The sequence below is a fragment of the Ictalurus furcatus genome, chromosome 3 (genome assembly GCF_023375685.1).
Source record: "Ictalurus furcatus strain D&B chromosome 3, Billie_1.0, whole genome shotgun sequence".
Taxonomy (NCBI): Eukaryota; Metazoa; Chordata; class Actinopteri; order Siluriformes; family Ictaluridae; genus Ictalurus; species Ictalurus furcatus.
The window spans coordinates 25,264,104-25,287,837 of NC_071257.1; the positions used below are offsets into that span (position 1 = coordinate 25,264,104).

At 38.3% G+C, this 23,734-nt stretch overlaps 1 protein-coding gene across 2 annotated transcripts in view; it reads right to left on the bottom strand.

Moving 5' to 3' along the window:
• Positions 1–23,734, bottom strand: part of dntt (deoxynucleotidyltransferase, terminal) — a 152,407-nt gene that overhangs the window by 56,847 nt on the left and 71,826 nt on the right. For both annotated transcript variants that reach the window (XR_008385610.1, XM_053621678.1), the window contains exons 9-10: positions 11,538–11,783; positions 8,463–8,546 (exon numbers count right to left, since the gene is read on the bottom strand). Coding sequence is in view for 1 of the 2 variants with exons in the window: in XM_053621678.1 (XP_053477653.1) it covers positions 8,463–8,546; positions 11,538–11,783 (330 nt within the window). In the remaining variant the exon portion in view is untranslated. The remainder of the gene's footprint in view (positions 1–8,462; positions 8,547–11,537; positions 11,784–23,734) is intronic.

Consider the following 23,734-nt stretch of genomic DNA (forward strand, 5'->3'; position numbering starts at 1 on the left):
ATCACGCACTCATAATCAAGCAGTGAGTCAAAGCTCCAGAGGGAGAAGAGGCGAAGCTGTCAAGACATTTCTCTGTAACACATACGTCAATAGGACCCAATTAAAGGATGATGATGCGTGTATACTATCCAGCATTTTATTGTGTAACTGGCATACACAACATACAAGTTATTTTTGTCTGTACATGATTCTCAGTAGGGGGCACACTGTGGCTTAGTGGTTACCCGGTTTGCCTTGCACCTCCGGGGTTCAAATCCCACCTCCACCCTGTGTGTGTGGAGTTTGCATGTTCTCCCCTTGTTTCAGGGGTTTCCTCCAGGTACCTCGGTTTCCTCCCTCAGTTCAAAGACATGTGTTGTAGGCTGATTGGCATTTCCAAATTGTTCATAGTGTGTGAATGTGTGTGTGATTATGCCCTGCGAGGGGCTGGCCCCCTATCCAGGATGTCTCCCGCCTCATGTCGCGAGTTCCCTGGGATCGGCTCCAGGCTCCCCCGCAAGCCTGTGTACGATAACTGGTACAAAAAATGGATGATGCTCGGTAGATGTAAAGTGAGACTAAATTAAACCGTTTTGCCTCTCCTTTTTTCTCCTTATGGTAGACCCACCTTTTCATGATCCACACCAGAATACACACACACACACACACACACACACACACACACACACACCAGCTGGGAGTTTTCAAAAGCGTTACTCCCAAAAGCCCAACACAATTGCCCTGTTATTGTCCAGTCATCCACTGCTCACTGCTCAGAGGTGTGTGTGTGTGTGTGTGTGTGTGTGTGTATGTGTGTGTGTTTGAATCTAACAAAGAGGGACATGTGCCAGGATTTAGAACGAATGTTTATACCTTGTTGGCATGCCAGAAAAGGCTTGCTTCTCGCTGCCACCAATGAATCTGTATGCAAATGTATGTATGCCAGTGTGTATGTGTCTACCTATGCGGATGGAAGGTGATTAAAAAGGTGACAAAAGCAGGTGTCTAAATATCTCAGACTGATGACCGTGTCTATTTATAACCACTATCTAGAGCTACGCTTGTCTGGTCCAGGTCTGATAACAAAAAGGCCCTATTTCAGTGGAGCCTCCGAATCATCTTACAAGTTTGCTATTTGTTATTCACTTTCAGTACATTTCCAGAGCTTCATTATATATGTTTGTGTGGTTCTCAGTACCTATTTTTACATTTTCTATTTTGCAGTGCCACTCTATTAGTTCTCATGAAACAAACTCTTTCGCTGTGCCTTTAAGACTTATTAACAACCATGACCTGTACTCTGTACTTGCTAACTGTTTTGTGTGTGCTGTGACACTATGTTCCTGCAAGCAACATGGTCATCTGTAGTGAAAAATCTGCTATCGACATGCTGCCAAATATACTGTGATCCATCCAGAGTCACATCCTGAATCTGAGAGAACAGGAGATAATGAAACAGCTCACCAGCTCCATAGCCACATTTTTCAGAATGCAGTTTGCTTCAACTAAACACCTCTTAGGTCTTTATCACTCTGCAGTAACATCTATTTCGACTAAAATGACATTTTTTAAGGAGGATGCTTGTAATCAAGAAGCAGCCGTATTTGCATTTAGCGTATGGCAATGTAACATATCGGCTTAGCTTGTGTCATCATGTTTAATATTTGAGCATTTAGGAGGGCTGTGCAAGAAAGCATTTTTTTTTCTAGAGAGGTCCTATGTATTATATCCATATTCTAGTTCAAGGATAATTCATTCGATAGTGCTAGTATGAACACCTAACCCTAAGCCAGAATTAAAAATCCAGAAGATGGAGATTGGTGGTTGACTGAGAATAAACTTATTACTTAACTTAAGTACAATTATGCAGAAGGTTCATGTTTAAATACATAGTCAGGAAAAGTGAAAGTGAAAGTTAAAACATTTGAAACATAACATGTGCAACCATATGCAAATAATGGCACCTTACAGCATATGGTTGTGTATTGCATATGGTTATTTATTAATGACACATCAGTGTGTTCCAGGAATGTAGTGTAAGTGTTTAAGATAAATATAGATTTCACCAAATTCACTGTGTGCGAGATTTTTTTTTATATACACCACGTTCTGTGCAGCTGGGCTTTCATGGCAAATATGAGTATATGCATTTTTCTAGAATATTGTATATATTCAAGTTTGATTGATGCAAAGGCTAAATCTCAATAATCAAGGTATGCTGATCATGTATTGGGATTTTCTGTATCAAAACACTAAATATTGTCATTTTGCCTTAATATTGTACTCCTATCTTTACTATGAACTGATCTTATAGGCCAATTCAGTAACTGTAAAATATAGGAAGTTTAAAAAGGTTCTATTTAAATGAATAGAACATGCAATTCTAGGCTCTAATATGCACTTGTATAAATAGTTATGGTTTCACAACCATGGAGAAGTTTGAACAATTTGTAAAGCTTAGGCTATGTATATACACTATATTTGATGACTGTATGCTGTCAACTGCTTATTATGGGTTGCTCTAAAAATTCAGTGGACAGTAGTCTATAGCAAGTGTGATAGGCTCTCGGATTAATTTGTTTTGAGGCTATGTTGTTATTAGTGTTGTTATTAGTGTTCTGCACAACCAAATTCTATGGGGGGGGTATAATGTCTTACTATTAATTAAGACATTTGGCAGTGTTGTGAGACATGACAAGGACCTTCCTGTTATCATGCAGTACTTCTGGAAGTTTATTTAAACAAATTTGTGAAAAACAATTACAGCTATAGTCACTTGTGCAAAAATATGGCCATAGCTAACTTTCTCGGCTGCAGTCAAAACATTGTTTGGCACTGCATTTTCTCCTGCTCAGTTGATAGACACCAGTCTAGACTTCATTGTCCTTTAGTGGGAGAATATTACTTTGGCACAGCCTCTTTTTTTCAGTGTTGCTATCTTGCAAAGATGGCAAAAATTTCCAACAGTTCTTTTGAGTCAATTTGGTAGGAATCATGCTGAGCAAAGCACTGACAAAAGCCCCTACCTCATGCTATGTCACTATTGAAGCGGTAGATTCATAAATATAGAACGGAAACCAGTAAATAAAGGAAACTATTAAATACATTAAGAACAAGAAAATTAATAAGTTATAAAAAGAAAAAAAAAAGAAAAAGTATAACTATTAAACAGGTTTGGTAGGGTTACTTTACAAATGTATTCCGTTACAGTTACAAATTACTTCATTTAAAAAATGTCATCAGTAACATAATCCAAGTATCGCAATATGAAAGTAATGTAATCTGATTATTTTGGATTATTTCAAGGCCGCATATTTAAATAAAGTCAAGAGAAAAGCAATATGATCTAAAATACTTTTATTTAGAGCTCATTTTAGAGCTTAAAAACATGTTCAATGTTTGGATAAACTAAATAAATAAATAAAAGATCACTGTCCCTGATGCGTGTTACATCACAAAAGCATTTCAGAGAACAATTTGTGTTCATTTCTACAAAATGTATTTGCCCATACACCAGGAGGTTGCTCATGTGAGTCACGACTGGCAAGAGAGAACCAGAACTATAATCAAGCTGCTGTCTATATTGCATTATGTCAAAAGATTAATTTCTTTGGTTTTAAATGAAAAAAAAAATGTAATCCTGAGAGTATTGCCTTTTTTTTTTTTTTTTTTTTTACAAAATGTACCTGTAATCCGATTACTTTGTTTTTTGATGTAACTGTAACGGATTACAGTTAGCAGATTTTTGTATCCTGATTATGTAACGCTGCTACATGTATTCCGTTATTCCACACGCCTGCTGATGAATGATTTTAAAAATCAATTCTTTAAAATGTCTATATGATTATCTATATTTACCATATGAGAAAGAGTATAAAGGGCATCATTTAATACAGTACATAATATCTGATTAATTTTTTCAAAAATGCCTGAAATACACCCACTTTTTTATTATAATTTCACAGAAGTGTTAAAACCGTAGCATGCTGTGTGCAACTGCTCGTTCTTGTGTTTTCTATCTTTAATCTTTAATTGAACCCTTTATAAAGAAGGGTCCCATTTTTAGTCCAGCATTATTCTCACTGAGCTATCTGGGCTAAAAGACTCTCTGGGGGAAATACAGACCCGTTTCTTTTGAGAGAGATCTGTGGGAAGAAAGGCTTCTGGCTTAATCACAAAGCAAAAGAAGCAAGCTAGCATTTATTAAAATAAATGGATTTCTGTACACAATAAAAACACTAGGTCTTACTCACCATTATAAGCTTAAACACCAAACCAGTTCTACTCAGAAATATCCACAAAGTTTAGGCAATTATCATAAAAGTTCTGTGCAAGCATAAGCAGCTGTATATGTTATGTAAAGCTGCTGACAGTCATGGTTAATGGAATAGATTAAGGAAATAAAACTGTAGAAATAAATCCTGTCTGCACTTTTGTCCACTGTCAGTCAGTGGACTTGGCTGTAGCTTTGAGTGTTCAGTAAGTGATGTGAGCTCTCTGGACAATTAGAGTGGCTCTCATGTAGATGAGGGGATATTAATTATGCCATGTTATATGATAGATACTGCTACAACCCCTATGCCAGGACATCCGGCTTCAGAGTCTGCACACTACTTGGTTATTAATCATTCTCTTACATCTGGCTTTGAGTAATTACCCTACCAGAAAGAATACACACACGCGCACACACACACACACACACACACACACACACACAAACACACACAAACACACACACACCATTAATATATGGAATAACCAAATTCCTATGCACCGCACAAGAACAGTGAAGAATAATAACAAAGGAAAAGCTATATTCACAATGCTAAATTTTGACAAATGTCTTTAAAGAACGCACCTACACCCAATGACCGCCAAAGAGAGGGGACTATTTTAGGAGGTGTTAGCAGGGTCATACAAACCTCCTGTTTGGGGAGGGAGCAGAATTGTCTGAAGCTGATGAAATCTTCCAATGTCCTCATTCATCAAAGCCCAGACCACATATTAATTATCCTCCACCTTCAGCCCTACAGCAGAGGACACAGTTACCCACACACACACGCACACACACACCCACACACCCTTGGCCAAGCAAACAGTACATTTCTGCTTTCATATTTTCATTGCTTAGAGAATGATAGATGACATAAGTGTCAAGCCTATACAAAACATTGATTTACATCTGAATCTGTTATTCCTACAAAGACATAAAATTGCCTCAAGTCAGAGGTGCCTATCCAATGACTTTCAAAGTCACACAAGAGTCAAAGAAACCCTGCAAACTTGTACACTGGACTCACAGGAGCACATTTCAACAGCAATCCGATTTCTGTGTGAATCTCTAAAATTATGTGGCACTCTGAAGCAAACCGTTAAGAACTACCCTGCTACAGACTCCCATTAGTCAATAATTACCACCTTCCTAAAGCTGTTACATCTTCTGTAGAGGTGCTGGGGTTATTCACATAAGTGCTAGCTTGTAATTGGTGTAATTTAAGCATGTTCTGCCTTGTTCTTAACTGGAACACTCAATAACATCCATCATCAAGAAAGAAAATGGCTGCCAACACTCAGGATGACCTTGTCAAGATTTCACCCATGTGATAATTATGCAACCTCATCAGACTATGCCCTTTCTTAGTATATATCCATTAGACAGGAACAAGACATAGTTCATTCCATCATCAGAGGGTCAATTAGAGCATTTCACAAAAATAAAAGCACCATTAACTCAGCTGTGTCAGCTATACTTTCTTCCGGTTAATTAAGTGTTCACGGCAGCCAATGTCACACCACTGGCATTGGTCTTAGGCAGCGGAATAAAAAGAGGGCTCTGTGTGTGCAAGCGGCACAGAGAAAGAGGTATCTAATTGATCTTCATTAACTTGATGCTTGAATAGCATACTGTCCACTGACTTCTTCTTCTCCATGTCTTACCACAAGAAGGACTGACCTTCACCCAAGACATTATACTGAGGACTGTATCAGTGTGACAGTGTGTGTACACGTATAGCCTCCCGAGATCCCTTCCAGTCTCTGTCTCTGAATAAACATTGTCAGTGCCACTGTCTCCTCTTCCAAGCATCGGTGCTCCCAAAGTCATTGTGCATCTCTGACTTTAAATGAACTCTCCAAATGTCATTTCGTCTTTCATATCTGCCTGAATGCTGACCCTCCTTTTCACCTTGTAGATGGAGAGAGACAGGTCGTCTCCCTTTGTGTGACTCCTGTGGCATGTTTGAAAACCCGACATCACTGGCTGCTTGACTTCATGTCAACCACACAATGCAAATGAGTTCATGGGACAGGACCTGAAGTCACGAGTGGCAAAAGTATACACACTGACTCAGCACTGAGTCCATCATCTGGCACCCCAACATCTTACATGAATCAGTATTGTATTTGTATATATGTCATAGATCATTCCAATTGAGATGGGGTTTTAAATATGTGGTCCCATAACTGTTCTAATATTATTTGAGGTCAAGCAATAGGAAGTAAAGATGACTGGACTCTTCATGTTTTGCCCCTAATCTTACATTCTACTAGTAGGATATTAGAATAACTAAAGGTCTTGGAAGAACTAATAAACCCTGTCTGATGAGTGAGGAAACATGTTTGAGAAAACTACCAATATCTACTCTAAGTTGTATTCAAACTGTGGGGCACAGGGGAACTGCTAGAAGAATGGGTTTGCATGGGTTTCTTCTGGGTTCTCTGATTTCCTCCCATCCCCCACAAATATGCCAGTAGTTTGGACTGGTGAGGCTGTATTGTGCTAGGTGTAAATGAGTGTGTGAATGTGAATGTATAGTGCCCTGGCATCCCATCCATGGTGCATTCCCACCTCAGTGTTCCTGGGATAAGCTCAGAATCCACCATGACCTTGACCTGGATAAAGTTGGTACTGAATACGAATGAACAAATGATGAATAATGGAGGGCCATATGAAGTTTATCTGCAGACCATGTCCATGTGGTATTTAACTATAAAATGAAACGTGAGCATACAACAGTTACAGTCATGAGATTTTTGGTAGCAGTTATTAAAGAAGGTATAAATAAGTTTATATCTAGACATTCAAAGTGACCTGCATGACTGAAAATCTCACATGCATTATTTTTGTTCCAGTTAACACTGACATGCATAAATGAGAACTTAGAGAGACAGACAATACAAAATAGTAGTAAACAAGGACATCTGAAAAAGACCCAGAAGGCAGTATGCAGTTGTCTATCATTATAGTCTACTTTTATCATTCATCTTGGATCATAAATCGACTCATCTGAGCTGCCAGGATATGTGACAGATATGACAGCACACATTATATGATTTGCAGGCCCATTGGAGGAAACCTCCCAAGGTGTCAGTCCTGATTGGCTGTCAGCATGGCTGAGGCTGTGCTGTCACAGCGAGCCATTGGGATACAACATTGATGGATTACTTTGTTACAGAAAAAACAGTGTGGCAGTCATTATATGTTAATGTTGGTCACTATCAGGCTAAATTCCTGTCAGTCTCGGTGAAAGTGAAATTTGATAAGAACAGTTGTTTTTTAAGGGGGAAAGTGTGTATAAAGGCTTTGAATGTGTCATGTGGTATTTTTATTTGCGCTGAATTGGTAAAGGATGTCAAGTAAGCAAATTACTCAATTATGAAAGGCATTAGAAGCATTTTCTGCATAATCGTATATGTAATATGCAGATGTCTTCCATTAGTGTGTGTATGCCACATGAGTGTCTTTTGCGTGACTGAGTGAGTGCATTTATGTGAGCTTACTGACAGCTCCACATTATCTACATTACTGTAATGTGTGAAGTTTTAGCTGTGTGTACTCAGAGAGGCAACTGATTTTGTTTAAAAAGAAAAATTGCAAAATGTTAATGTGTCTTGTGCCTCCTTTATCAATTAGGCATCTTAAAATAAGTACAGCCAAACAAAAAAAGCCTACATAGTCAGTGAAAGCCTGACATATTTTGTGCTGCTACTGTGTTTTGTGTGCTACAACTCATAAAACGTCAGCATATCATGTGATCAAGAGCAGTGTAAAGCTTTCATACAGTTTCCACAGACAAGTAGAAAGCACAAGATCGCAACGAAGCTCACGGTTGCGTCACAGTCCTTTCTCTTTCCTACATCACATATAAGGTTCTTTTTTTTTTTACAATTCTAAAGAGACAATAGAGGAGATCCAGCCTGATTCAGTGGCACCTTTCCTCCTACAGACCAGAACAGAGATTTGTCATCTTGGTGATCTAACATTACATTAAATATATAGCTTAAATTCCTTAGATGTTTGCTGCATGTAGTGAATACACAAACACTCACATGCACATACAGTGCATACAAATAGGATGTAGTGAGTTGTCCCAGACGTAGGATTATTGCAGTGTTACTGTACATGATTCTATATACGTATTTGCTTGTGGAAGGAAATGCTGGGTCCTAGATGTAGAAAAGTGCGTGTTACGCGTATGACATACCGTAGTTTTGTCAAAGAGGGCATGATTGTCCAATAGCATGTTTCGCTCCAGACGGGAAAATCTCCTTAGGTCTCGTTCAAACTGCTGCACAGACACAGTCAAGACAGATGTAAGACAGATGATTTATATATACAGTAGTGAAAAAAATTAATCTTAATCTTAAAAATTTAAAGTGCAGTTTTATAAGGAAATGAGCTGGTAAGTTTTACTGAGCAGCTTGTAGAACAAGCCATATATACACACACACACACACACACACACACACACACATATAAGTGTACCAAAAAAAGTTAAAAAGTAATTTTTTTTTGTGATTTTATTTAAAAACTGGAACTTTCATATATTCTAGATTCATTACACATAAAGTGAAATATTTCAAGCCTTTTTTTTGTTGTTTGTTTTAATCTTGATAATTACAGCTTACAGCTCTTGGAAATGAAATGTATATGTATATGTATATGTATACATACAGTACTGTGCAAAAGTTTTAGACACCCTATTTTTTAGTACAAACTTTTTTTATAGACTTTTATTTTATGACTTTTATGACTATGAGTCAGTACAAAAACGTTTTAGATTTCCAAGCATTAGTTTTCCAGGACAAAATTAAATGTTACAGAAAAATGTCAGTAAAGAAAGCAGCATATTACATAAGAGACCACATTTCAGACAATAAACATAATGAAATCTGCTGGATTTTGCTGCAAAAATAAGAAGCAAGTGCAACAGTCAAAATCTCCAGAAGAACTGTGACTAGTTCTGCAAGATGCTCAATAACACTTACAGCTCATTTCCTTATAAAACTGTAGAAAGTGTACCTGAGACTATTCATTTTTTTTAAGCCAAGGGTCATCAAATTAAATAGTGACTTTGTTTCATTTATCACTGTTTATTACTGCACTTTATAGTGTTTTTGTGAAATGTAGAAACTTTTCATTTCTTTATGTTTGAAGGCATCTTTGCTGTACAGTTTTGCACAGTACTGTGTGTGTGTGTGTGTGTGTGTGTATATATATATATATATATATATATATATATATATATATATATATATATATATATATATATATACACACACACACACACACACACACACACACACACACACACACACAGTATATATAACATACAAATATGCTTTTACAAGTAAATCACACATTAGATGCAGAGCAAACGTTTTGTGGAAGGTAACAAACTAATCTTCTCTATTATTTTCCTCTTAATCAATTACACAAAAAAGTAAACTTTTCAAATTTAAAATCTAGTACCTCAGTCACGATTAGTTCTAATCTGCACTTACGATCTAAATGCAGTTTTCTGCCGATCTGCAGGTTGAATTAAATGCACCATTTGACATTAATCTCTTTAGAAAGTCTTATCATGGTCAGCAGACCTATTTAAATTCCTCTCTATTAATCTCATCTAATCACTAATGCTTTCTGCATTATGCTAATTTCCCAAAGGTCATGGCCAGTTTAGCACTGTTTATCAACAAAACACTGTAAGTGTTGACACCGCAGAGCCCACGAATGAACAAAGCAATGTAATAAAGCAAAGAATGGTGGAGCAAATTATAAATTTTATCAGGTGACCAAAAAACAGAATTAATGCATAAACAATGCACTTTTATCTTGTATAATAACAAAATGAACTGAATATATGCAGCATAGTGATAATCTAAATGAAACTTTCTAGCAGCATATCAAAAAATATGTTGCTCTTTCCTCTACATCCTTTCACTTTCACCGAAAAGAGCAGAACATGGCTTAATGGTAATCATAATACTGGTTTTATATATAATAATACTGACTGAATAGAGAAATGTTTTCATATCAAAGTGAAATGGTTACATAAATGTATTCCTTTTTTTTAATGTCTGGCCCCTGGGTTTGCCCTATGTTCAAGAGATTGCAAGTTCAAATCCTGATGGTGCCAGAGCCATCCATAGCCGAGAACCAAGAAAGCAAATTTGGCAAAGCTCTCTGAGTGGGAAAGAAGGTATATTCTCTGTCCCCTGTCACTCAGACACTAGCCAATCATGGGTGTCTGTGAGGTCATGTATGCAGAAGAGGGTAGATAGCGCTTTCCTCTGAGTATATTATGCTGCCCTGTGACTCAGCATGAGCAGCAGGTGGAAAAAAAAAAAAAGGTTGGTTGGCTTCACGTGTATTGGATGAAGTTAGCCTCCCACGTCTTAGCCTCTCCTGTTGGTAGCTGGCTTATGACAGGGGAGAGCTGGCTCCTTGGTGGGAATTGGGAAGTGACCAAATTGGTGAGAAATTTGGGGTGAAATTGAGGGAAAGCAATAAATTCTTAAATTGGGATTCTACTCTTCAGTACCATAGGAGTTTCTTCTTTCTTTCTTTTGTGTGACTTTGAATTGAAATTTAATGAAAGGTAATTTCATTGGCACTGAATTGAAAAGAATTTAAACATCATTACCGCTACCAAATCTGCTTGTGTGCAAATTGTCTAATGCCTGCTTCAGTTCTGCCTTGTTTGTGCAGAAAGTTTATGTCTAGCTAGCTGCCCTACCTTTCTCCTGTGCTGCCTTTTTTTTCTTTTGGCATTTAGCCTAATGACAGCATAATCACCCATCGCTGAGTCTGACAATGTAATTAGCCTGGCTACAAAAGCACAAAAAGAGAGTAAGAATTAAAGGTTAAATTAAGTCCACAAACCGATTTATTTAAATCAAGTTTAAACCACATTTCCATTATATCAATGTAGAGACTTCATAATATCGCTTAAACTGAATATTACAATGTTTTATGTTAGCACCAAAAAATAACGAGGGTCCCATCTTCCTTAATCCCAGGCTAGCCCTTAAGCATTGTGGAATAGATCTCTAGGAAGAGGTCAGAGAATGAGGATGTATATTTTTTTTTAGCCAACTGCCACCCAGAATACCATGTGATGAGAAAGGGTATATCAGTTTCTAGAGGCACCTATAATCAACTCACTCCTGATTCCATGATTCAAATCAAAAATAACTTTCCAAGCATTCTTTGAGCCAGAAGGATGCACCGATTTGGATTTGTTTGGTGCACAGCCCACAGATCTTTTGTCCCTTACCGTGGAGCCACTCCAGCCCAGCAGCGCAAAGGCATAGCGCTCAGCTGGAGGTGCCACCAGATCCACACGCACTGCTTTCCAGTCTCTCCCACATCTCTGCTCTGCCTGCTGACCAACCACCTGGTCCTTCTTCAACTTCACAATCAGGAAGCACTTCTGGAAATGGTCCATGGCTTCAAACCGACGATTTGGAAAACTGCTAAGGTCAAAGGTTGACTCCTGGAAGTCTGAGTACAGGAGAAGTCCCTGAAAAGTGAGACATGATATGTACATGATATAAACACATTGGAAAATCCATCCATTCCATACCATTTATCCTATACAGAGTCGCATGGAGCCTGGAGCCTATCCCAGGGAACTCGGGGCACAAGGTGGGGGACACCCTCAATGGGATGCCAATCCATCGCACTGCACAATCGCACACAAACAGTCACACGTTACGGACAATTTGGAAATGTTAATCAATCTACAATGCATGTCTTTCAAATGAGGAAGGAAACCAGAGTACCCGGAGGAAACCCCCGAAGCACAGGGAGAACATGCAAACTACATTGCATTATGTTCTATCCTTTTTACACATGAACGATCCATTTATTTTTTAATATAGGTTATATTTAAAATAATAATAATAATAATAATAATAATAATAATAATAATAATAATAATAAAAAGTTCTAATTCATTACACGCAATTTTAAGCAAAAAGATCTGGATTTGTTTTTAAATAATTCATGCATTAATTAATAGGGCTATTGTCAGTACAAGACTTCAATACAAGATCCCCCACTCCCCCACTGTCACATATGCATGGAAATTTTGGAATTATAGCACAAACAGTGAATACCCAGTTTTTCATTAAAGACCAGAGACTACTAAAGGGCACTTTTTCTTGGTATACAATCACTGCTAAATTGTAACTCTTAACGTGGTGACAACAGCAGGATGCCGTTCTCAATCTGTGCTAAATGGTTCCACTCCATGGGAAATTAAATCAATTCCAGACTTTACCACAGAGCACATGCAGAAAAGCAGGAAGCAGAATAGGTATGCAGAGGAAGACAGAGCGAGAACAAAAACACAGGGGAGGGGTGAAGTGGCTGAAAAGGCAAAACGATCATTTTAAACCAGAGTAAAAAAAAACAGGTAAAACTGAGGTGAGTAAATGTATTAAGGGGGGGAAAAGGATAAAATCACACACAAAAAAGTAATTGGGGTTGAAGGTAATACTGGGAAGAAATGCAGAAGGAGAGAATGAGAGATAAAGATACAGAAGACAGGAGGGGGAGAGAGTAAAAGAGAGATGGTCAGGGCTGGCTGAGGATGGAAGCTGTAAATTGATTTCCTCTGGGCCTACGCCTGCTCTGATTATTCAGTTCCTGATGGGAACAGCACTAAGGCGATTAAGATTACAAATTGTCAGTTTAATTCCAGTGCCTGCAATAATTGTTGAGTTACTATAACCCTCTTGCAGCCTATAAATCTTCAGCACTCTTACTAAAGAGCAATAATTGCCAGAGGAGCAACAGTGCTTTTGATATCATTCTCATACACACTAATTTTCTCTTTTTCTGCTGGTCAGTCACCCAGCCTTTCTCTTACCTATTCATACATTATAATGCACAAATGTTCTCTCTTTAAAGTACACACAGACACACACACCCATTCGGTGTCTCTACTGGTCAGAAGTCACATTCACTCAATGTAATTTCTGGACCACTGTGCCAGAAACAGCCCATCACTCTTCCTTCATCTAAAAAGTCCTCTCCAACCTGCAGTGTAAGATAAAGTGACCTCAAACTCAGCGAATGAAGTAGAAGGTGATTGAGACTGAGGAGAAGAGGACAATTACAACAAGGGTGTGGATGAAAGTCTCCAGTCATTTCTGCCTCCTTTCTGTACTTCAATGCCCTTCTGCCCTTTCCGTCTTTCACACTCATACACACACACACTCTCTCTCTCATGTAATGAGCCTCTGGGCGCAACTGAACACCAGCAGAAGTGAAGATGAAATTGCTGCTCTGAGGTGAGGAGCTGATTTGGTATGTAATTATGTGGAGCATTTCACTTCCCATCATGAAAGAAGCCAAAACTCTAATCAACTAAAGCTAAAGCTGGCTGCTTCCCCATCCACCCACCACTAGCTCTGAATCCCAATGCTGATCAGCTAATACAGCTCCATAGTACTGAGATACTAGAGATTGTTTGATACAAAATGTTATTGTCAGGTTGATTAGTTTCAACAAGTCCCAGGCTTCATGACTTTTCCAATGAGTTTTAGGTTTGGTAAAAACTTTCTAGAAATTGAGATGAGCCAATCTAATTAGCTGTACTCACCTTGTACAAATGAGAAAGTCAATAATCCTCACTTTCTCACATGCCTCTGGTGTTAGAGTTACATGAAGTTAATTACCAGCTTCATTTAAAACTTGGAATTGATTCCAGGAAATTTAGCACTGATTGGGTGCCCTGCATGTATTTTCATAGTGGTACAACTTTGGCATATTGCTGCTGTAAGTTACTTGGGTGCAAACCTAATTTTTCCTCTTTTTTTTCGACCGGTTGCTATTTTCATGGGCAGAAACAAACACTCTTGCACTAGCATACATGTAGCAGTGCAACAGTGGATGTGGTGGCACAGAGGTAGTTTTAAACCTCCAAAGAAAATCTATATTTGAAGTCTGAAATATAGGCTAGTAAGGTTAAAACATTAAAATAAGTCAGAATAAAGAATTAGAGAAGAAAGAAGAAAACATGCATTCATAATCAAGTCCTTGCTTACAGCTAGTTTTATGTAATGTACACTATTAAGGACATAATCTGTACTTAAACTTCAACATAAATATGTTTACTAACTGAGTACTGACTAGTGATGGGCGCTTTCAAAGCACTGCTTCATGAAGCTTTGAAACCTTTATGAATCTTTTGTTTCGAATCAGTGGTTCGGAGTGCGAATCAAGCTGGCCAAGTCACGAGATTTCAGCAAACGAGGCTTCGTTATTACGTCATGCTGTTTTGAAACATTTCGAAATGTCCATGGTTTGCCGCTAGGAGGTGTTGATCTCCAGATGAACCAATGAACCAGAACTGTTCTCCGGACAGTTTTATTATGTACATTTATAAAACTGAAATGATTCAATAGTGTTTGGACTGTCCCATGGTCACTGCTTGCCTCAGGATGCCTTGTTAATCATCGGACGTGAAATCCCACCAAATTTCCTGATAAAAAATTAAAAAGACATGGGCGGATGTTGTGGGTTATTACCTAGGCGAGAGAGAATTTGGACAGTTTTGCATTTATTAATCTCCATTTTTCATGACCAAAATAAGCTATAGTTATTCACAATGAGGAGCCTACAGGTTACAAAACCAAGCTCAACACATTTAAAAACAAAAAAACCACAAATTTTTAAATAGCTCTTACAACAATGCTGACAGGCACACTTCACCCAGAATTTGAACCCAGGGTGGCAGCATGCCAATTGAGAACTTTATCTACTCCCCCACACACTTCCTTGTTTGACACAAACAACATGTAGGTTATAATTCATCAATGCTTGTCAGAATCGTTGTCAAGGTTGTTTCTGATCAAACCTGCAATTGACCACTTGGTGTGACTGTGGAGACGGTGTCAGATTGTTTCGAAGCCTCGACACAATATGCCACATTTTCAGTGTTCCACAAAGCCTTGCTCTGCCCACTTGTGAAATTGGAAAGTTTAGACACTATTTTTAGCTCAGTTATACTCTTCACCCTGACCCTGACCATGCACATACATTTCTGCTTTCATCAAGTTTGTTATGATTATTATTGTCTTTCTTGGTTTCATTATAATGTCCTGCTTATGTTCAAACAGAGTTAGAAAACTGTGTTGTCTTCTTTTTGCACATTATCTACTCTACTCTTTTTTATATTTTGATCTTGCCAATCTCTTTTGAGACTTCATACTGATTCTCTCATCATTTTCTGTGCTAATTTGATCATTATTTTTCCTTGTAATGCCTTGGGAAATTTATACCGTATCATTCCGAATCCCTATTGTTGTCACCGACTTTGCAAGATTCTCTATGAACTTTATGAAACCTTGAGGCATCAGTGATTTGAGCAGTGATTGGTTCCTCTCAGTGCTTTCCAGGGACTAGTACAGCCTTGACCAAAATTCTCAATCTCAGATGCCAGACTGCGGCACCTGCGGCTCTCTAAACAAGTGATGTGTAACAGTTCGGCCAACATCACTAAAGAGTTGCCACTTTTATAAATGCTATCAGAAAGGTCAGATTTTCCAGCTTTTGATTCCAAATTTCACTCTCTTTTTTAAGCAGGCCACAAGCAGCTGCCATATTTTGACCATCAGGCCTAGAGAACAGCCTGATCTAATACCTTGACTGCGGTGAGGCAGAGCAGGAGACTTCAAACCTTTCTGTCTTCTGATTGAGATTAGCCTGCGTTAGCACAAAGTGTTTGAAACATTCCTGCCTTTGATTTTAAAGCTGTGCAGGAAGCTATTGAGTCTGATGGTCAAAATTACCAAGCACAAGAGGATTAGAGAGTGTAAATAAAACTATGGATGTATGAGGGTTATAAAACTTAACAAAAATACCTAACTCACACAAAGCATATTTAACAGGCTTAGTGCAAAATAACACTTTTATCTTAAAGGACTGTAGGGCATATCACTTGTGAAGGTAATTCATTTCACGTCATATCCAACAGAGCTGGTAATTGCAAATGTTTTCCCCCTGCATGCGAAAAGGGGTAAGTCAGGTTGTAGAGGGATGTGTTCTTTTGACATATAGTCCAAAATAGTCCAAAGTATTTGTTGCTTCTCTGACCAATTCCATCCTTACCCGATCACTGACTTTTGGAGGATAGCCTCCTCAAGGCAGAGTCCCAGTTGTGCCACATTCTTCCTAAGTTTTTACAATGGATTTAATGTCAAAAGTTCCACATTTTTCTTATAACCAAACCCTGATACATATTTTTACAGAACTTTGTCTCTGGCTTGTTTTGATAGCTCTTTGGTGTTCATGATGCTGGTTGTTTAGGCATGCTCCCTAACAAACTCTGGATTCTTCCAGAATCAGATGTATTTATACTGAAATCACATGACACTCTATACACATGACAGAGGTGGACTCCATCCAACTAATTATGTGACTTTTGATACAAACTGGTTTCAACTGAAATAAAAAATTTGGGGTTCACTTCAGCAGGGGTGAATACATATGCATTCACAACCTTTTTTATTATTATTATTATTTGTAAATAATTATAGTAACTATATTGATTTCCAAATTTCCAATATTATGAGCTATTTTGTGCAGATTCTTGAAATACAAACCAAATAGATCCATTTAAGTTCCAGGTTATAACATTACAAAATGTGGAAAATTTCACAGGGGTAAATACTTAACGCATTAAATTACATTAGGAAACCACCCTAATTTATGCAGATGTTGAAATATTGAGCCAATAAAAAGAAAGCATTCAGCAGGCTATGCAAGATCTGAGGAAAGAAATAAACACAACAGAGGAAATACATTTCAGTGAAGTTGAGGCATGGTGCATTTAAGTCATGTTGAAAAGATCATATTTACAAGTTGAACGCACATGAACGCCACCACAAAGTCTTAATTACGAGTGGGAAACTCTGGACTCTTTGAGCTTCGAGTTTCCGAGTTGGGGACATGTCAGTAAGAAAGCATGGTTGAATCAATGGATGCAACATCTGCAGTTGACGGTAAATTTGTTGAAATCGAATGTTTACTCGTCCAGAAACTAATTTCAGTTATTATGTGCTTGCTATATGCAGCAAGTTATTGTCAGACTTTCTTTTATTTACAATAAAACCAGCTAACTGCCCACACAAAATACAATAGCACTGTACAATTGTGATATGTGACAATTAAGTTTATAGTGGCTTCATAAAAACATAAAAACACCCAATGTGCATTCATTTTATAGAAGTAAAGTTATATATTATAGAAGTAAAATTACAACTTCCCAACTCATAAATACTCATAAATACGAACTTCCCAGGAGGACATTTAGAGATTTTCTCTGGGGGTTCTGCAAATAAAGGCTGTTATGGTGGTGTGCTTGTGCTCTGCTTCTTATAAAGTGGTTTAAGGTCATATTCAGGTAGAATGTTGAACCATTTTCCTCCTCATCAGCAGGTAAGTATGTAAACTCTTTTTATAGCTAACTTTTTATTCATTTTCAAATTCAAATAGGTCAGGTTTAACTGAAATCAGAAATGACACAAGTTAGCCAAATTTTCATTCTGAACAAATAAACAAATCCTTTATAAATATTTATAAATACAGTGAACAACATTAATCACGCACTGGACTACCAAAATGAATAACATTGCATATGGCATATTTTAATGTCATTGCAATTTGTGTACACCCATTTTACGATCAGATTTGAACATAAGCAAATTTAATAAACTAGAGGCATTGTCAAGGTTCATGCATTCATCAGCCTATCCCAGAACACTGAGGCTGAAACTAATAGTAGTTCCTTTTCATTTGAAAGGGTTTAATGGGCCACGAGTATGGGTCTTGTGTGTTGGATATTTCCAGAGGGTGTAATTTGAGCTAATTACTTGAGTTGCGAATGTCATGTCACTCACCCTGTTAGAAATGCTGAAATATGACATTGTAACAACAGTGATAAGCCGAAGCCACATCTTTAATCATGGTTGCTTCGACTCTTGTGTGTAAACTGAGTAAAATTCCTATGACAGAGGGCTTTTTTTCTAAAATAAACAATATCTGAAAAAGGAATTACTGTAACATAAGTACACACAATGTCTCTTGGGGGAAAATGTCTCATTAGAAAATGCTTTTAAGTTTGAATGGGGACCATGCTATTCACAAGCCAGTGTAACTAGTTACAACCAATACGCCAAACCTACCCTACACCCACACACTAGATACAGGTTACATTGTGCCCTGTAGAGTTTGGAAGGTCAAGTTCACTACAACACTATTATTTTAAACAAACTATTCAGAGCCTTAACTACCTCACCTCACAATCAAAATAACTAACAGAAATTCTGGGCAGCACAAAAGCAAGTGGCAAGCAGGTTCACCGTGTATCCTGATTCTAGGCCAGAACTTCCTCTCATCTGTCTCCGTGTTAGTGACTGGCTGCCCTTTCCGCTGGCCCACACTTATGCTTTTATATCCAGCTGCCGGGGGGAAAAATGAAAGACGATGAAGCCCATCTTTACAAGGTCAGAGTGTCTTTTTCTATTTGGATATATTTTTACCTCCTATCAAGCTAAAAGAATGAGAGCCAGGCATGTGATACTGAGTCTCAGCAATGCAGTGAGCACCACAGGGGCCCAGATCAGCTATGACAAGGTTACACGACGTACAACGACCTCCACTGCCTCCACTTAATCAGCAGCTCCAGACTTGCCTGCCCCTGGGAGACCTGTGGAGGCGAACTTCATGTTTTCCCAGCCAAATGCACCCATATCCCTACAGGTAACAGCAACTCTAGAGCAAAGTATAGTTTCTGCCAAGGAAAGTTAACAGGGCTAATTACCAGCAGGGACTACTGGTAGAGGAGGCGAGAGTGAGCAAGACAGAGTGAGGGAGAGAGAGAGATTGCACACGAGAGAGAGAGAGAGAGAGAGAGAGAGAGAGTGAGTACAAGGAAGGAAGGAATGAGAGGCGGTTGGGCGCTGGGTTATTTTTAAACTCTGCGATTTTTAAACTCTGAGATGACAGAGAGAGTGGGCCAGTAGGCAACAGCATCACCAGCACAGCTTCTGCCACTGACTGCATTTTATCAAACACCTCCCACTCATTATCCCCTCATCTACTACTCTCTTCTCAGCGGAGTCAATTGCTGACAAGTCTTTCTCTCCATCATTCTCTCGCTTCCTGTCACCCTGTCGTGCTCCCTATCTAGCTGCTGCTCCATCTTTCCCACCTTTGTTCGCCGTCTTTCTCTGACGTTTCTGCTCCGTTCATATTCTGTCACACCCTCTCTGTATGTTTCCCCTCTTGCCATCCTTCCATCAACTATTTAGAGCTGTGTTACTATGCATACTCCAAAGACAAAGACCCTCCACTGACACTTTTAGGATCTTTTTCCTCTGATCTCTTTCCCCTGCTTGCTTTCATGCTTCAAAAAAAATGTCTAATAAAGCTCTCCAGATTTTAATAATAAAATTGCTGATGGAACAGTTCCTGATGTGTACTGAGAACAAGGATGTGAAGCCCGAGAATTGTGAACAGTGCTCTGCTCACCTGTGCCAACTCCCCTGCCTTAATATCATATGTGCTGACCAAAGAATGAAGTGATAATTCCTGCAGAACACCTTATCCAACTCTCCTCCTTTCCCACCATGTTTCTTCTCCGTAGTCTTCAGAATGCTCGAATAGTTGTTCTAGAAGTGTTTGACAGATATGTTTCAGCAGCCTTTTTTGTTTTTGTTTTTTTTTACAAAAACTGTCACCAAATTCCCCAATCAGTCAATTAACTTGCTTCATTAATTGATAATATATTCTGCTATGGTCCTTGTCTATTCCCTGGGCTTTGGCAGAAATATCCATCTATCAGTCTGTCCATCATGCATTCATCAACCTTTCAACCATCTGTCCATCAATCTATCAAATATTGTCAGTAGGCTAGTCATAATAAAATACTGTTTATACAACAAGAGATTAAATAAGCATTTAAACTTAATTACTTCCATTCTTCCTCCTCTGAAAAAGTAGCTTTCTCTTCTTTTCAAATCAGAACAATCTACAAGGGTTTTAGAAAAATGTTTTATTTTAAGCTTGCTGTTAGACAAACAGCTAGTGTATTGGCGTATTAGCGCTTCTTCCAGGCTAAAGAAATCATTGTGGGGATTGGGAAGTTCATATTCAGTAGTAGAAGAATGCAGGATCCAAAACTACATCTAGGGCTATAGAGAGCTACACGATGTTGAGAGCTCTAACAGCTAGTGAAATCTAGTGAAAGCTTGGCCAGAGAACTAATGTTTAATTAGTCATGTTTCAAGAGTCTAAATCGATCATGCAAACAATACAGAAGTTTCAATTATTGTATTTTTATAATGTTGAAGGTTATACTCAGCTGAAAATGTAAACCTAAGGCATATATTCAAGCAATACTTAAAATGTGTCATAGCAAGACACCACCATATCAAAATCATAGCGAACTTGAATGCTGTTTATTGTTACACCCCTAATAGAGCCTGCCAACCATTATATACTTAGATAGATAGATAGATAGATAGATGGATAGATGGATAAATGGATGGATGCTGCTTGAGGGAGATAAACCAAGAAATGTGAAAAGTATGACATTTTCCACAGAATCTAAACTGTTTTGCAGAGAGAATTCTGCTACGAGGAACTCTGCCAATTCCTGAGAGGAGAAGTGCAAATTCTCATGGTATTGGAGAGAGTGAGATTTTGTGTGTGTGTGTGTGTGTGTGTGTGTGTGTGTGTGTGTGTGTGTCTTAGGAGGCTAAAGTGTTGATTTGTTCTTTTTCTGTTCCAAGTTTTTGAAGTGGGAGTGGTACCCCTGGATCTAGCTTCTTAGAAACCCATTTGTTTGAAGACTTCACCCATTTATATAAGCAATAAGGGAAATTATCTTTTGTTATTCAGAGGGAAAGCTCAAATGCAGATTGCCAGTTTCACAAACATTTTTTAATTTCACTCACACAAAGAAAGGGTAAATAAATAATTTTATTTAATGGAACAGATGGGTTGGTTTTCTCATTAATCAAAGAGTCGCTTTACACTTGGAATGCTGTTCTCTCAGTGTAATATACTTTTATTCACACCCAAAATAATTGGCTAAACAAACAAGCAGCAAAAAGAAAACACATTGTAAACTTCAAGTATGGTTACTGTTTTACCGCTGATCCTTTAAATTGGCACATATGAGTAAGACGTGGGCTTTTTTCGTGGATAAGTGTAGCTGTGAAATTTGTTAATTATCATACACTCCTGGAAAATAAATAATTATTTGTGGGAAGAGTGAAGCTGGACTTAATCCTGCTCCTCGCTCGACAATATACAGCAAGACAATAATAACATGTAACTGAGACACACCACAACCCTTTACTCTTTTGTTTTACTCTTAACACTTACCTTTTACTCTGAGGTCTGAATAAAGATGCATGTACAGTAATTTCATTATTAACGCCTCACTATGCATGCACAACTCAACTCTGAATATGACTGTATAATGTACAGTGCTGTGAAGAGGTATTTGCCAGTACTGATTTCTTCCGGGTTTTTTTTTTTGTATATCTCATACTAAATAATTTTAGATCTTCAAATGAAATACAACATAAAAGAAAGACAACCTGAGTAAACACACAATACAGTTTTTATTTTTTACTGAAGCAAAAAAGTTATCCAACACCTATCACCAATGTGAAGGACTAATTTTTTTTAAAAGCTCTATAAGTGCGCCATTTACGGGAGCCCTTAAATGGTAAATGGCACACATGTATAGCGCTTTTATCCAGAGTGCTTTACACTGTGTCTCATTCACCCATTTACACACACAGTAGCAGAGCTGCCATGCAAGGCACTAACTTGCCATCAGGGGCAACTTGGGGTTCAGTGTCTTGCCCAAGGACATTTCGGCATGTGGAGTCATGTGGCCCGGGAATTGAACCGCCAACCCTACGATTAGCGGACAACCCACTCTACCACCTGAGCCACAGCATCTTAAACTTAAAATCTGGTTGTGCTACCTTTAGCAGCAATAACTGCAACCAAACGCTTCTGATAACTGGAGATGAGAATTTTGGCCCACTTTTCTTTATAGAACTGCTTTAGTTCAGCCACACTGGAGGCTTATCGAGCATGAACTGCCCGTTTAAGGTCTTGCGACAGCATCTCAATTGGTTCAAGTCAATACTTTGGCTAGGTTACTCCAAACCCTCACTTTTGCTTCTTCTTTTTTTTTGAGCCATTCAGAGGTGGCTTTAGTCCTATGCTTTGGCTCATTGTCTTGCTGCGTAATCCAATTGCACTTGAGTTTCAACTTACTTACTGAAGACTGGGCATTCTCCTTTAGGATTTTCTGGTAGAGAGCAGAATTCATCTTTCCGTCAATTATTGCAAGTTGCCCAGGCTCTGGAGCAGCAAAGCATCCCCACACCATCACACTTCCACCACCATGGAATTCTGTGTTTGGTTTATGCCAGATGTAAGGGACCCCTGTCTTCCAAACAGTCCCACTTTTGACTCATCAATTCACAGAACATTCTCCCAAAAGGGTTGAGGATCATCAAGGTGTGTTTTGGCAAAATTCATATAAGCCTTAATGTTCGACTGGGTTAGCAGTGGTTTTCACCTCACCACTCTTCCATGGATGCCATTTTTGCCCAGTGTCTTTCTGATAGTGGAGTCATGAACAGTGACCTTTATTGATGCAAGAGAGACCTGTAGGTCCTTTAATGTTGTCCTTGGCTCTTTTGTGACTTGCTCGATGAATCGTTGCTGTGCTCTTGGAGGAATTTTGGAAGATCTGCCACTTCTGGCAAGGTTCACTATTGTGCCAAATTTTTCCATTTGGAGATAATGGCACTCGCTGTGGTTCTTTGGAGTCCCAGAGCCTTTGAAATAACTTTGTAACCATTCCCAGACTGAAGTATTTCAATCACCTTCTTCCTGATCATTTCTGGAATTTCTTTCAACTTTGGCATAGTGTTTTACTGGGTAAGACATTTTAACCAACTCCATGCTGTTGAAAAAGTTCTATTTAAGTGTTGATTTGATTGAACAGGGTTTGCAGTAATCAGACCTGGTTGTGTCTAGTCCAGCTGAACCCCATTACAAATACAGTTTCATAGATTTGGTAAATTAGTAACTACGGAGGCAAATGCATTTTCACACAGGCCCAATTGGCATTGGAAAACTTTTTTTTGCTTCAAGAAATAACATTGTCATTTAAAAACTGTATTTTGTGTTTACTCAGGTTGCTTTTGTTTTATCTTAGAGTTTGTTTTAATTTATGAAACAGTTTAGTGTGAGATATACAGAAATACAGAAGAAATCAGGGTGGGGGCAAATACTTTTTAACAGCACTGTATAACTTCGTATGCAATAAGAGGACGTTTGAACAGTTGAATTTACTAATAACACCAGGGTGCAGGAATAAAATCAGGGTGTCCTTTTCAAAGAACAGAAGTCCTATTTAAAGAA